Below are 15,991 nucleotides of genomic sequence, written 5' to 3' on the forward strand. Positions count from 1 at the left end.
ATGGTATGTTAAATGGGTTGATGCCAATTTGCTTCAACTGAGTCACATTGGAGTAAGTGCCACTGAAGCAGTGCTTGTATTACTTACCTGGTCTAATTCCTTTTTTTGCCTGATCCTCTCTGCATCAGCTTCAGAAATAATTTTCAAGAGTTTTCTTTCTTCTTCCTCTTGTTTTTCAATAAAGTGTTTAGTCTCCAGAGCTTGTTGTCTCATTTTAAGCAGTTCACTCTGACAGAAACAAAAGAAACAGGAAATAAATTGTGTTTAGTAACAGCTTCCGACTTTATAAACCTGGGAATTTAGGATTATTAAGATTTAGACAATCTTGTACTCTTGCTTAGGTTCTCATGTTTTGTTGGATTCAGTTTGCTGGTTCTCAACAGCAAATGAGAAATACCACACAAATGTACACTAAACTCTTATAAAAGAAAGGTTGTAACAATATGTCCAACATCTTTGTATTGTACATCATACCCAAGAGAAATGTCAGTGTGGTTTAGGCTCAATTTGTAATTTGCAGGCATTTCTTAAACTTACAGAGGGAAAAAATGAACAGTAGTAGATAGTGGAGAATTCAGTTGCTTACAGTAATAACCCACCACTATCTTTATAATTTATCAAACTTGTCTGGAATTGGTACAAGTGAAATTACACATTTTCTGACACAGAAAATTCTGACACAATCACACAGACGGTTGATTGATCATGAAATCACTACAATCAGATAACTTAACAGCATTACCCCTGCAGTGGACAGAGAATACTTTCAGACAAAGCCCATAACCATGGAAGCAGTCCAGGTCACCTTCATTCAAGCTGCTGACATTTTTATAGTGTGCTTGAAACAGCATAGAGAACTCAGAAACAAAGATTCAAGGATAGTACATAAGATAATATTATGTAATACTATAAGCTACAACACGTTCACAGTCAAGAGTTGAGGTGATAAAGTTTGCACATAATAGGGCTGTTATTTATCTGTAATTTATTGCCTTTGCCTTTAGCAAAGTTGTATCATTCCTAGATACATTGCTAGTACAGTAGTTCACTGGGAGCAACTCAAGGTGTGCTATTTTCAAATATGATAATGATACCATGCCAAAGGAACCACCAAATATTCTGTGGTGCTTCAATTGTTAAAGGGACAATCACTTTGTTAAAGTGATAGAAAGGGAAAGGCTATTCCTATTGATTTCTTAGTTGGGAAATACCTTTAAAAGCAAGAAACATTTGCGATATATTTTCAGGACAGGATGTTTTTCAGAGACAGAGACATTTGATCCTGCTCTGTCAGAACAGATTCTGAAAAGGGCCAGTTCCAATAAATGGGGATGTGTGTTTGGTCTCTTGAGAAAAAGCAATGCAACAACAACAAAACTGGTTGCGAAAGCAATAATTTAAGAGAACTGATAGAACTGTTCTGTTATACTAATAAAATACCTTGCTCCCATGTTGTTTTCTTTAATAAAACTTTTATTCTCCCATATGCACAATATTTGCACCACACTTACTCCACTTTGGACACTAATCAAACTCTATCAGCAGAGCAAAAATGGATGCTGCCTAGTATTAAATGCAAGCAACAGTGTGTAAAAAGTAACTGTTTGGAAGAGTAAAACTGTTCATGTAGTTCAGCATTGCTGAAACATTTTTTTAATATCAAAACGCTATCCTTTTTGTCACAGAATATACAAGCTGTAAACAAGATACAGCTTTAGATGTTGGCTATTGATATAAGCAAACATTCTGGTTCAGATGCATTAAGTGCATGAAAATCTAAGCTATTTTGCAAAGCAAAATCCAAACAACTACCAGACAATCCAGGAGCCCCATGTTAAGCAGAAGCCCTAGAGGTGTCAGAAATCTCACAAAGGTGTGATCTAAATACCTTCAGGTATAGGATCTGCACATTCCCATGTGACAGGAAACACACAGTAAATGGGTAAGCTTTCCCGCTGATCCACTGGATCCTGGCCAAAGCACCAAAGACAAATGTAGAAGTTGCATACTAGGACACCCACTGAATTGAATGCATAATATTTGGGTTGGGGTTGGGAAAGATGTAAAAGAGGGAGGAGGAAACTCTTAGCATTCTAGGTATTTAGCACAAATTCTGTAGGCATCAGAGCAGAATGCCCTCAAGCCAGTTACTAAAGTGAGGATAGGCCACAGACACTTTTGCTGCTGAATAATTGAACAGGTAAAAGAGCACAGCAATCAAGCTGCTGTCAAACTGTTGGTGGATGGTTCCACAGTGACAAGGCAGCATTAGAGGCTAGTTAAAGGAGACAGTTTTGCACAAGAAGTAAAGTTCTGAATGCTTTCTCCATAGCTGATATAACAACTCGCAGACAGACCGAGAACCCAAATTCATCACCCCTTTACAGAGTTCTATTGACATTCTGTCATAACAGTAATGTGCTGACAATAGCTGAAAACCTACAGAGTCACTGGAGCGTAGCATAAAATTGACAAAAAGAAAGCAAAGCAAAAAGTAGCAAGGAAGGGATCTCCCCCTTTAGTGAAAATAAAAATGACCTGCTATGGATGCTGTTTCCCTTGATCTTAAAAAGACAAAAAAAGAGAGACTGAAGTTGAGAAAGTTACATTTCATGCAGCCAGATTCAGCTACATTCACTGTAACTAAAAGAAGCACTGACAGTATTCTCCTACTTTCTTTTTGATTTAGCACAGATTTATGACTTTCTGCTGCTCCTCAAAAGTAAATTTCCACCTGACCAGAAATCCACTCATAGGGAATCTAGTTATTTGGTAATGAAAAACCAGAATCTCTCCCCGTGTGTATCTTTTCTTCTTTCTTAATATACTACAGAGAAGGCGGAATTACTAACTTTGCACAGCATTTCAAATGTTAATTGTTAAGTATCCATCAATACTAGAAATAAGACTATGCAAAGAATAGTATTTCCACATCAGCTTCCAATAGTGAACAACTCCAGAATCCTGGATATCTCTACTCTATATTAGGTTTTGCCTCTCTATTCCTTTCGGCCTGCTCTCCATATTCAACCAGTTCAGCTATCTCTCTTCAAATCCTTGATCTTCTTTCCCCCTAAAGTTACAAAAGATCAGTCTGCGGTTGTTCAGTCCCATCATTCACCATACCCACCATTCACCATACCCACCATTCACCATACAATTCACCATACCCATCCTTACACCTGGGGAGGGGTTTAGATTTGGTGGTGGTATCTCACTTCCCAGCTCTTTGGACTCAGCCAGACTCCCACAGGCTGCCAATTGTGCAAGTAGGTATGAAGCTCACCAGTGGGAGCCAGCAGAAAGCCCTGGGGTGGGGCATTCAAAAGGATGAAGGGGGGGCTGTGCCAGCTCAGGACTGACTGAATCCCAAGTCAGTCTTACAGCCACAGCACAATGGCATAGGGCCCAATCGCTGCACCAGCTTGGGCTGGCACAGCCATCACGTATGGATGGGGCCTGAGCATCCTCCACCATCACCTGCCTCCACAGGCACCATGAGGAACAGGGCTGCAGATGCAGCAGTGGCCCTGCCACTCCACAAAGCCCCACTGGCCAGAGGCAGGAGGTGGGAGTTTGGACTGGGCCCTTAGCCTAATTATCTAATGATTAAGCAAGAAACTCCTCAAGTTAATTTGCAAATATTTAACCCTAGAGGTTTGTGCCAAATATCAGTGTAGTCTAATAGTAGTAAACTGGGGTTTAATGGGTATGTCCACACTTACAATAATAATGTTATGACAGAGCAATCCAGACACCAATAGTTCAGTGGATTCCAAGCACAAGTGGCTAATGAAACATGAATGAAGGCAGTTGGCTAAAATGGCATTGGTACAACCTGTCAAGAAGGGAACTAAGACTACAATCCTATATATAATTACTTAGTAGTAAGATTCATTGGCTTAGTATCAGACAGCTATGTATGTTAAGCTAAAAAGGAACCATTTCCAGCAAAAGTATTAGATCTCTATAATATTCTTTACTATGTTTTTTCCTGGCAAGATCGTAAACTTTTTATAGTTGCATGGCCAGCAAAAATTCAAGAACTGACAATTTTCCATCTATGCATCTCCATGCCAGGAATCACACAAATGTTAAAGGGATACAAGCCCTGCCAGAAAAATGAGGGCAACCATGGAATATTGACTCTACCCTGCCACTTAAAGACTAGGGATCTTAATTTAAAATACTCCTATCCTACAAATCTGTTAAACAGAAGTTAATTCAACAAATGTAGACCAAAAAGTATGATGAATAACCAGCATGGGCCAGCAGAGAACTCAGCTTGAATTGCAGAGTCTTTTTGAGGAACCCCAAGTGTTAGTAGAATCAGTTATTTCCCAATCATCCCAGGGCACCCTGGCAGGAAAATCCTCCAGAGCTCTATGGAATCCAATGGCTTCCAGAGGAGGGACCATTTTAATATGTGCCCCATCCTTGCAGGAGGGAAAAGGCTCATGCAAGCCTAAACCTAAGTAGGAAGTGAGTTTTCCATGACAAGTTGATAGACGTTAAATCCCACCAACCCCTTTCAGATCACGATCCAGCTCCTTGATCAAGTGTGTTCTATGTTGAGTTTGGTGACGTTTTGGGACAGCCCCACTGCAGCCATTGCAGCCATTAAGTCCTGAGGCACCTGGATCTGGCAGCTTTAACATGGATGCTGAAATCCCCAGGAATCCACAACACCAAATCGGATACCACTTTTATCAGCTCAGGCTGATGGATGGAGCACAGCAGAATGAGCAGTACACCAACATATGCCAAGTGGCAGGGCCTCTTCTGGGCAATGGAATGGGAGACTTCCAGCTCTCCCTGCTTTCACTGGCAATGACTGCAGAATGCACTCCTACCATTACTAAAACCATAAATGTTCCACAACAGCACTAGTGCAGCAGCTCCTGCCCTTGGTCCACTCTGAAGAGCCACACAAGACGAAATATATTTTAATACTGCTCTTCAACAGCTATTGACAGAAAAAATATGTCTTTTATATAGACAATAAAAAAGTCTATTCAAGAAGGTAAACAGGTACATTTCTGCCAATTCAACAACTTAAAACCAATTCCTTTACCTCTGATCAATACTGGGACACTTTTCCTAATGGAAGTTCCTTACCTTTAAGGCCTCTTTCTCTTTTTCTATCCGCTGGTGGTCCAGGTGCATTTTCACAAGAGCTGCCTCTTTAGCAGAGATCTCTTCTTTCAGCTGGTCTACCTGGTGTGTCATAATCTTCAGCTTCTTTCTCATTTCATTGATTTCATCCTAACATGACAGAATTGAGGGCTTACTATATGCAGGTACCAATGGCTCTAAAGCAGTGATAGATATAAAATCCACATTTTTTTTTCAGCATAGCCATACTCCACCCCAGAGCCAGTCCAGGAGGATACCATGAACAATGCCATCAAAAGCCAGAAAAATATCAAGAAGCAGGAGCAAGGTCTCAGGCTCCTGTCTGATATAAAGGTATAATACAATGACAAAATAAGAACTCTGGTTCTCACTTAGGTAAATGCAACAGAAGAAATATCACACACACAAACACACACATCCTTTGAAACTAGAGCTTATCATGTGATATACACATCATCACTCATGTAAAGAGAACAGGAGAAAGCTGAGTATAATCCTAGATATGTTACAAATCTTCATGAAGAAAGCCAGCTATTTTAAAAGTTGGTATGCACATATGTTTCCAAATCTACTACTATGGTAATGAAATTGGAAAAGCTCCCATGAATTTTGCAAAGCTTGAGGTTACATTCGTTTAAATTAACAAGCAACAATTCCCAAAACCAGAAGGATCCAAAAATGTGAAACCATCCTAGCAAGTACTGAAATTCAGCCAACAACTCCTTTATCAAATGGCTTTACTGTGTCTGAGCTTATGATACCCTGGAGATCAGAAGCAGTGTGAACAGGGTTGGGCAATGGGGGAATTTTCCTTATTAAATAATCTGAAAATGCCTACCAAGAGGTTTGCTTTCTCAAACAAGCTTGCACCAATTAAGCTTATATCCCAAGAGAGATGACAATTCTGCATAGTTTTTCAGATAAGACCATCTTTGTTTTCACGGCTGGCTGGCTTGTTACTGAACTATGAATGATGGTCTTATTGCTATAGCATAGCTTGACTATACTATAAAAGTTATGTTCAGCTACAGATGTTTTCTCCTACTCCTGAATTTTGCAATTCATGCTAACTGAATCCTCTTGCTCCCCACTCTTTTGAAATAAATTAACACCTTATAGATGCCATAATTACCCACTTCCATTTGGGCAAGGGCTATATTCCTAGCCAGGTACAAGCCTGTGCAAGAAATTCCCTAGTCAAATTTAAATTATGTTCTCCTTACTAGGCCACCTTTGTAGCTACTTCCTTAATAATTTGATGGGCTAACTTTCCCTCAGAAAAAAATCTGTATCTTTTTCCTTCATGCTGCAATGACAGCTTTTCCCTACTATAGAAAATAATTTGTTGCTTAATATTGGTTTATACATGTCTATTGATTCTTCACACAAAGCTGAAGACAAAAGGAAATTGATGGTTGAGCTATCAATCTGATACAGTCTTGTTTGACTCTCCTTTAGTCCCCTGGAGCTTTGGATGCCCCTTGGCAGACACTTTCAAGGCATCTACTTTAAAACAATACTATATTCAGATAATCATATCATTCAAGAGCATTTATTTGTAATGTTCTTGAGCTAGGCCATCTGAAAAATGGTTCCCTTCTCCATTGGGTACAAATTTCTAGATCATCTTTGGAGGACATCTGATATGGAAAGCTCTCCTGTAATCCAGAACCACCAGAGACTTGTTGCTTTCCTAATTTGACCCCTGACATCTCTTCATCTTTCAAAGACATACATATGAAGATAGTATCGTGGATGGGGTCCCCCTGCAGCCACCTAGACTCTATGTTCTAGAGCAGAGCTTTCCAAACTTTTCATGTTGGTGACACACTTTTTAGACATGCATCCTTTCGCAGCACAGTAATTGAGTTTTAGTAGCAAACTAGAGGTTAAACTAACCCCTTTCTAGCCCCGGGAGGAGCGTGGGGAGCATTCACGTGACACACCTACACAGTGCAGCTGACACGTTAATGTGTTGCAACACACAGTTTGGAAAGCTCTGTTCTAGAGTCATGATTGTTTGCATAAACAGTCAGGTCAATGTGGCTGAGGTTTGTAATATAACTTTTCCCACAGGAGGGACAAAGATATGAAAACAATCATGCCAACATTGTTATATCTTCTAGATATTAACTGAGAATGGGTGGCTCAAGTGGAGGCTGGGCTATGGGACCACAGCCCTCCTACTGAAAATATCAAGCCATTAAAAATAATAATAATCCTCAAAAACTCAAAGCCACACACTTTTTCCGTCCCACACACATTTTATACTGTCTTTAATTTACAGAGTCATTTCTGTCAATCTGAAAATTGCAGCCCTCCCATGTCAAAATGTTACCAGCCACCACTGCATGGCTCAACTAAAATGGGAAACAAACTTAGTAAGAGAACTGCTTTTTAGTACCTGGGCTTCGATCAAATTTTTACTGTAGAGGTTTCTGTCTGATCTCACAGCTTCATAGAGGTTCTGTTGCTGTTTTAATTTTGTTTCAGACTCTGCTATCTGCTTTTTATAGTCAAAGATCTGCATTTCCCGCACTTTGATATCTTCCATGTGATGGAGGACCTGTCAGAGAAAGCATAAAATAAATATCATTAAACCATCCTTCTATGACGACTAGCAGTGCACTATATACAGACTTAACTGCAAATACAAAGATTTCTGTTCAACCAGACAGATTTGGGCTAAGGTCTGGATTATATTTACAGACTTTATTGTGTTGTAAAAGAATGCAGCTGCAATCTGAAGGAGGAGACTAGCATGGGAAAGCAGGATCATAACCTTTCCCCACACACCATTTTCCCACTGAAAATTGTCTCTACTCAGCTTTTCCCCAACAGGATCTCCCAAGATCTTTCCCCCAACAGGAATAAAAGCAGCTGGGAAGAGGTCAAGTCCACTCTGCAATTATTTAAAAGATTTTTGCAGTGTAATCTTATACAAATCCTCTTGTAATTAAGTTGCATTGCATTCAGAGGGATATGCTCCTAGGTAAATGGGTAGAGGATTGCAACCTCTGTGTAAAGGTAAGGTAAAGGTAAAGGAGCCCTGGATGGTTAAGTCCAGTCAAAGGCGACTATGGGGTTGCTGTGCTCAACTCGCTTTCAGGCCGAGGGAGCCGGCATTTGTCCACAGACAGCTTTCCGGGTCATGTGGCCAGCTCTTTACCTTCCTGCTGCAGCAGTACCTATTTATATACTTGCACTGGCGTGCTTTCAAACTGCCAGGTTGGCAGGAGCTTGGACAGAACAACAGGAGCTCACCCCATCATGTGGATTCGAACCACTGACCTTCTGATGGGCAAGCCCAAGAGGCTCAGTGGTTTAGACCACAGCACCAACCGCATCCTGCAACCTCTGTGTATATGTATATACACATGTGCATATAGTTTATATGAAATGAAACCGCATGTTATGAAGAATGCAACATTGCTGTCTTTCTCTCATTTGTAGTGACGAGGTTGTTTGAACTGTCTAATGACAGATTTCAAATTTGTTGCTGAAAACTAGCCTAGGAATCAATACATCACCTTAGTAATGAATCTTGCCCTCTGCCAAAGTGTGAAATGGTTGTCTTAAGGAGCTGCAATTAGTTTCAAATAGAGGAGAGCAAAGTATAGGTTTTTTTAAAAAAAGGTGTCTACATGGATCATTTTAGCCAATGAATACTCTTTATACAGTCAGTGGAATTTAATAATCTTGGACAGCTCTGTGTTATAACTTCAGGTGCGCATGAGAATCCTCAGTATCTGAGCTACTATGGGCTCTTGTCATTCTCATTTATCATAACAGTCAATCCAGATATCCCATTGTACTCCATACCTCTTTGCAAGGATAAAAGCGGCCAAAATTATTTGCCTAATCATATCACAATTCACCTTTCTTAAGGAAAACAAGCATTTGGAGGAGAAAACATGGAGATAATGAGTGGAAGCAGATCATCTGGAATGCACTGGACAGTTTGCCATGAAGAAATTGAAGGTGTCACAAACACTTAAATCTTAATACCTCTCCAGCATATATTTTTTATACTATACTATATTGATAGGGAAGAAGGAAAATTGCCTTCTTAAAGAGCAGGGCACATATGGGCTCTCAAATTACCGTATTTTTCGCCCCATAGGACGCACTTTCCCCCCTCCAAAAATGAAGGGGAAATGTGTGTGCGTCCTATGGGGTGAATGAAGGCTTTCGCTGAAGCCTGGAGAGCGAGAGGCATCGGTGCGCACCGACCCCTCTCGCTCTCCAGGCTTCAGGAAGCTATCCGCAAGCCTTGCAAGCCCGATGGGAGTTCCCGCGGGCTCACAAGGCTTGTGGGCAGCAGCCTACAGCCCGAAGCACGGGGAGCCCTCCAGAGGGCACCCTGTGCTTGGGGCGGGTGTCCACAAGCCTCGCGCGCCTGGCGGGAGAGCCCTCCGGAGGGCTCCCCGTGCTTCCGGCGGGTGTACGCAAGGCTTGGAGCAGCAGCCGCGGCTGGGGGGGATTTTTTTTTTTTTCATTTCCCCCCCCAAAAAATGAGGTGCGTCCTATGGGCCGGTGCGCCCTATTGGACGAAAAATACGGTAAGCAAGGAGAGCAGAGAACCTCCAAATAGTGAAGTTCGTAAGATATGAAACCGGCAGGAAAAACATTTTACTACTACAACTTCCTCTTGGAAAATATGCATTCATGTTCATCTCTGCCATGCAAGATACTGGAAGAAACCTATCCCAAGTACCGAGGTTTTTTGTGCTTTCTTGTACAAAATCCCCCCTCCCATATAATTATTTACATATATGCTATGTAGTTTCCACTTCATTTATCCAACTGACTGGGGAGAGCTGTACAAACTTTGCAGTAATGAGAGACATGGGACTATTTTAAAAATGTATTTTCACTAATAAAACTCATAAGGAGAAGCCAGAGAAATCTGATAAATTTTAAATTTCAGATATTTGAGGTTCTGGAAATGGTTTCTTCATTACCTTGACATTAGATGGTAATGAAACAGATTGCTGGAATTTGTCCACCCTGCCTAGCTTCCTTGCATTGAGGCCTATTGTTTAAATTCATAAATTTATGTTCATGAACCTTCAAAGGAAGAGTTAACATTAATGTTCAGAACAGCTACTCAGTAGTAGACCTTGCAACCAGCACATTTGTCTATGCTGAAAGAATTCAAGCTTTGCTAGTGTATAGTAGGGTTATCAGTGCGCAAGCTTTGGGGCGAATGCTTAATTAATTGATTACCAGATACCTCTAACCAACTCAGGAGATAAAGTACATCTAAATATAGAAAGTTTTATTGCAGAAGTGGCAATGGTACTCAAGTGCATTTGTTGCTGACTGCAGAGATGCCTAAAAACTGCTTACAGTTTAAAACAAAAGCAGAGACCCAGCTTATAATTTAACTCCTACTCCTACCTTTTGCTTTTTCCTGTTAAAAACAAGTTGCCAATAGCAATAAAAGTGAGCTCAAAATCAATAATGTGTATTTCAAATCTGAAGCCTAGCTTAGTGATTATATAGGCTGAAGCAAAATTAGAAAACAGATCACTGAATTGTAACCATGCATCTTGGGAGTTGATGAACAAAAGTACAATAATAAACTACTTTACTATGTTTTACAAGTTGGCATCCATGGTTCTGAGGCTGACTGTGCTTTCATAAGAATTTATAAAATTGTTGCGTGGGAGTAACACCTCTCCAATAACTCTCAAACTGGAACTGGATGAATTAATGGATATTTTATTATGAATAACTCAAGAGTTGTCAGTTGAGATTAGGAAAACATTTCCCTTACAATGCTGAGTTCTTCTTTTTTTCCTGAGAACTCTGTAATAATCTCCTTTACAGATAGCATGTTGGGAAGAATGCACAAAGTATCACTTGATGAGCTTCAGTAGAGTGATTTTGCATTGAAGGTCAGATTTTCAACTGCCATACATACATGGCGCTGGATTGGAACAGACTGCTTACTTACTGCCACAAATATCTGTCTTCTTAGGACAATGTGCCATGACTCAAGTAACTTGTTCCATTTGAAATAGTTTTACTAATAGTTTTACTGTGGGAGGCAGTGGAAGACAGGAGTGCATGGCATGCTCTGATCCATGGGGTCATGAAGAGTCGGTCACGACTAAATGACTAAATAACAACAACAACATACTGAACTAAAGATTTTGAGAGTTACTATTATTTTGGGGCTTCCAGATGGATTGTTTATTCGCACAAAACCTGATTGTTACACAATAATTTCTAGCACAAATATCCCATTACCTTTTTAATAGCAACATGTTTGGTAAGAAAGGTGATGTAAAATTGCACTAGAAAGCATGGGATAATAACCACTAGTTGGCAATATCATAAAACTTCAACACAAACATATCAGGATGAATACTCAATAAACAGACAATGCTGTATAATTTCTGCTCAAGTTGTGTGTGAATATATCAGCATGATTGCTCAATAAGCAGCTGGTTTGGAAGCAACAGGAGGGTTTTTAGGACACTAACTGTAGATACCAGAATGTATGCTTAAGTGGACTTTTTAAGATGTAAAGAACATGCAGAGGAATAAGTATAACTCACTGGAACTTTATTCTTGTAGCCTAAAGACCACTGAAAGGACCTTGGCAAAATCCATATAGAAAGTCAAGAACTGAAAGGAACATTTTGTTAGTTCTGAAAGGCAAAAGTCTGCAAACAACTCTCTCGTACCTTCTGTGTGAGATCACTGGCTTCATTGATATAGCGATCTCTCTCTTTTTCGAGCTGAAAGATTATCTTTCTCTGTTTCTGAGCCTCATCCTTATAATTCTGAATTTCTTCTTCCAGGTTCTTCTTTGACTGTTCATGGAGCTTAACAAGGTTCATCTGCTTTTGAGTAACGGTAGCAGCCTTGAGCAAGTTCTGCAAACAAACAGTGAAGATGGTTAGGGGACACATTGTATAAGAGTGATTTCACAAAGCCTAATAATACCAAGCACTCAATGTCCAAACATGACATTACATGGGAGATACATGACATGGGAATTTCCTGACTTTTTCTTATTTAATGAAAAGCAGCCATAGGAGGCAGTAGTAGAATGAAAATAACAGCAGAGGAGTTGGGGTGGGGGGAGAAGACTGCTTTATTATGTCTCCTCTGGCTGTTTTCCCGCTCAAAATCTTCCTAGCTCCTTTTCTAGAAGACTCCTCCTTCACCCCTCACTGCAGCCTCCCACAGTTGCTTTTGATGAAAGAAGAAATGTGGAGAGACTATGTAACATAGTTTGACTCTCATTGCCAGAAAAGTACATAAATATCCCAAGGTGGTACTCTTAATACCTGGTATTTCATTTTTTAAAAATGCTTGTTCCCAAGATGCAAGACACTCCATTTAAAGTTTGCATGTTACTACAGATAGTGGACAAAGTTTGCAATCCCGGGCACAACTGGCATCCGTGAAACTTCGCCAAACAAACTGTCTACAGAACTGCAGCACTTTGTTACATTTATATCCAAGAATAATTCTTTTCAATAGAGATGGAGGATAAATTTGTTCAGTCTGCATTATGTCACAAACCAACTAGTCCTGGACTTACATGAATCAGAACACAATCCGCAAAACCAAAAAGGAAACAGACGTATGACTGAGTGCATGCAAAACTGAAATGGAACAGAAATAGGCTGATCCAGTCATCGCTAATGATCAATAGATGTATATCTGTCAGACTGATTTTTAGTTTTACCAATAATGCCCCTGCCGTGTTTTTCCCATTGGGCCACTCTCAATGAGAAGGATGCTGCTGCTGTCCATCAGGTCACCTGATGGAACGGCAAAGTTTTTTTCCAGTAAAAGAAAGACTAAAACTCTCTGCCACCTCATTTCTATTTCCACATTTCCACATCGCCCACAAAAGTAAGAGAATTTCTCCCAGTCCCTGCCACCAAAAATGCAGCCCTTTCATAGAAGATTGATGGGCCCAAGAAAGGGGAAGCATGTTCCAGCAGCAGTGTGCATATTCATACTTGACCAAATGACTACTAATGACCACAACTAGGATTTGGTTTTATACAAATGACTGAGAGATGCATTTTCTAGAGTCAGATGTACACACTCACCTTGTTCAATATGTCCCTTTCTCTCACCAGCTCATCTATAGCTTTTTTGTCAATTTCAGCTTGTTTTTTTGCACCTTCCAACTCTAAAACACAGGAAAAGTTGATAAACCTTGAGTTCAGAGTCAGACTGCATAACTTGAACAAAACAAAACATTGTGGGATTTTATTTTTTAAACGCAGTATTACTTTAAAACTAAAAGTCAATATGATTATTCATTACTTCTGACAAGGTGACAGCAGAAAGGCACTAACTTGGAGGTTTTGCCCCAGTGCACACTTTACTCAGAAGTAAGCCCTGCTTAAGTCAATGGCCCTTGCTCTCTGATGTGAACATGCAGTGGCACACACTCTGGAAATTGGTCAAGGCAGGAGAAAAAACAGGGGAAAGCGACTCAGCTATGGTGAATTAAAAGCCTCAACTGTCACCACATCAGCTGAAAGGACAAACAGAGGGAGCGGGGGGGGGGCAGGAGCAGCAGCCGTGCTAGGACAGCGGGCCAAGCAGCAGCGTCCTTACAGGCAGTACCACTGCAGACTGGGGAGGGGGCTCTGCAGGGTTGCTGCATCAGTCTATGCCATGTCAGGATTGTTCCGCTGAGGTGCCCATAGAGGTGCAATTGTTGTCAATCCACCCCCCGAGTCTGCGGCCTTGGCAGGTGCCAACCTAACCAACCTCTAAGTATGTCTCTGCCAAATTAAGGTGTATGGAGGCCCAGGAGTAGTTCCAGCAATAAGGTCTCCTAAATGAACATGCCAGTGGGAGGTTTCTTTCCAGGGCTTACTGCAGCTGCGGGGAGGTCTGATTTTGTTGGGCTTGCTGTAGGGTGTGGGGTAAAAACCTTGCAATACAGCATAACCCTGATGAAATACACTAATCCATACAGCTAGTAACTGAAAAAATAATAATTCATTAATTCACTGGCAACACTCAAAATCCATACAAAGTAGAAGACTCTTGATCACAAAGCAAGTCTAATCAGATCAAGTGAATCCATGGCAAGAATTTAATACACAACAACCCCCACTTTCTATTTCTTATTTTTTAAATTACTATTTCTGAATTAAAAGTTTGCTTTAATAATTATTCATTTATATAATGAAAGCATGTATCACAACAGGATACAATACTAGGCAAATACTAGGGGGTTATTGGGTTGGTTTTGTTTTTTATTTTGATTCTGTATTGTGTGTTTTTATATTGTGATTTTATCTTCTTTTCACTCTGTTTATCTCTTGGAAAAGCTCATTTGGTTTCTAAAACCGAGGGAATGAAGATTCAACTTTGCCTTTATACAATGAAGTATTTAATATTCCATTGACTTCTTTCATCTCAGGACACAAAAGATAAACCTCTGGTGGATTCCTGACAAGAGAAGTGGACCATAACTACATATTCATAGCTGCTCCCACAACTTGCATTGTATTCCTAGCCAAGCACTAAGCACATTTATCAGCCCTGCTGCATCAAAATTCTTGGAATTCTGCATTCTGCTATTTTCTATTGGAAACTGCAAGTTCCTGCACCTGCACGGAACTGTTAATAGCAGATTTCCCAAGCATGCCAACCAGGTCTTTTCTGAAATGGTTGGAAAGAAGACTCAGAGATACAAAACATATGGAAAATACTTGCAAGGGGAACTGCAACTGCCCACATTTCACAGATGCATGTTTGCTTTCCCATACTTCCTTCAAACATTACAAAAATAAACAAGGATTTATTTATTTTTTATGATATGCTGAAGCGCACTGTCATACCCTCAACCTGCCACCACCGACAAAACAATAATAAACCCACAGTTGACATATCATGGGAATTCAGGAGCTTGCCTTATTCTGTAAGACTTGAAGTATAGCTAAGACATATATTGGGGGGGAAATGTTTTGCCCAACCAAATTTCCATATCACTGCATTAAGTTTGACTCCTACCTCTCTCCAGCCCATTTATTTGATTTTTAAGGGTATCCCTTTCGAATTCAGCATGAGTCTTTTGCTCTTCTACAGCACGTAATTTTCGCTGCATAACCTCTCTCACTTTAGAAAGTTTTGAAATCTCTTGACGCATCTGAGACACCTCATCTTCTCTCGCCTACAGAAAGCAAAAGAACAGGAATAGAGAGGCAACAATTAGTAAGGTATATATCAACTTTTGCTCCTACTGCAATGTGTTGGGTAAAAAAAAATTTATAATAGCCATTGTCATTTGCAATAAAAGAAAATATTCAGAGCCCTGAAGGCTTTACAGAGCACAGCTTTTGTTTTTCATCCTCTTTTCTCTCTATCCTTTTTCTTCCGCTGCACTCTTGAGCTTTAGTACCAAGTACTCAGCTTGTCATCACTTGCCTAATGACAGCTGGACAGAAGAACTAACAGTGCACTCCAAACCCAAGATTCACCAGGATGAGTGAGTTTGGACTAGGCAGATCTTGGGCTGTCCTAGTTCAGCTGGTGTAACTCCCTGATCATGGCTCAGCTGGGACTCAGCCTGCAGAACGCAAACGTATGCAGGGATGGGGTGGGACAGCATAACAAGAGACGCTGATTCTTAACCTTTTAGTTCAGTCACATGACCTGGCAACTCAGCAGATCTTACTTAACACAGGCAAAAAGAGTGGTGCAAGCCAACCTCTATTTTAAAGTATTATATTCCCTCTTCTGGGCTCTGGCTAATCAGCCAACAGTAGCCCCACTCCTGAAAAGAGTTTGGAATATTGGTAACTTATGCCAACAACAAGGTTCTGTGGCATTTTAGGGTGTAATCCTATGCACCTGG

General features: G+C 40.4%; 1 protein-coding gene across 1 annotated transcript in view; it reads right to left on the reverse strand.

The window, feature by feature from the left end:
* Positions 1 to 15,991, reverse strand: part of CFAP58 (cilia and flagella associated protein 58) — a 72,265-nt gene that overhangs the window by 41,444 nt on the left and 14,830 nt on the right. The window contains exons 7-12 of the mRNA XM_079976084.1: positions 15,148 to 15,307; positions 13,221 to 13,303; positions 11,835 to 12,026; positions 7,541 to 7,702; positions 5,119 to 5,265; positions 88 to 228 (exon numbers count right to left, since the gene is read on the reverse strand). Of these exons, the coding sequence (XP_079832210.1) occupies positions 88 to 228; positions 5,119 to 5,265; positions 7,541 to 7,702; positions 11,835 to 12,026; positions 13,221 to 13,303; positions 15,148 to 15,307 (885 nt within the window). The remainder of the gene's footprint in view (positions 1 to 87; positions 229 to 5,118; positions 5,266 to 7,540; positions 7,703 to 11,834; positions 12,027 to 13,220; positions 13,304 to 15,147; positions 15,308 to 15,991) is intronic.

The sequence above is a fragment of the Podarcis cretensis genome, assembly GCF_951804945.1.
Source record: "Podarcis cretensis genome assembly, chromosome: 5".
Classification (NCBI taxonomy): domain Eukaryota; kingdom Metazoa; phylum Chordata; class Lepidosauria; order Squamata; family Lacertidae; genus Podarcis; species Podarcis cretensis.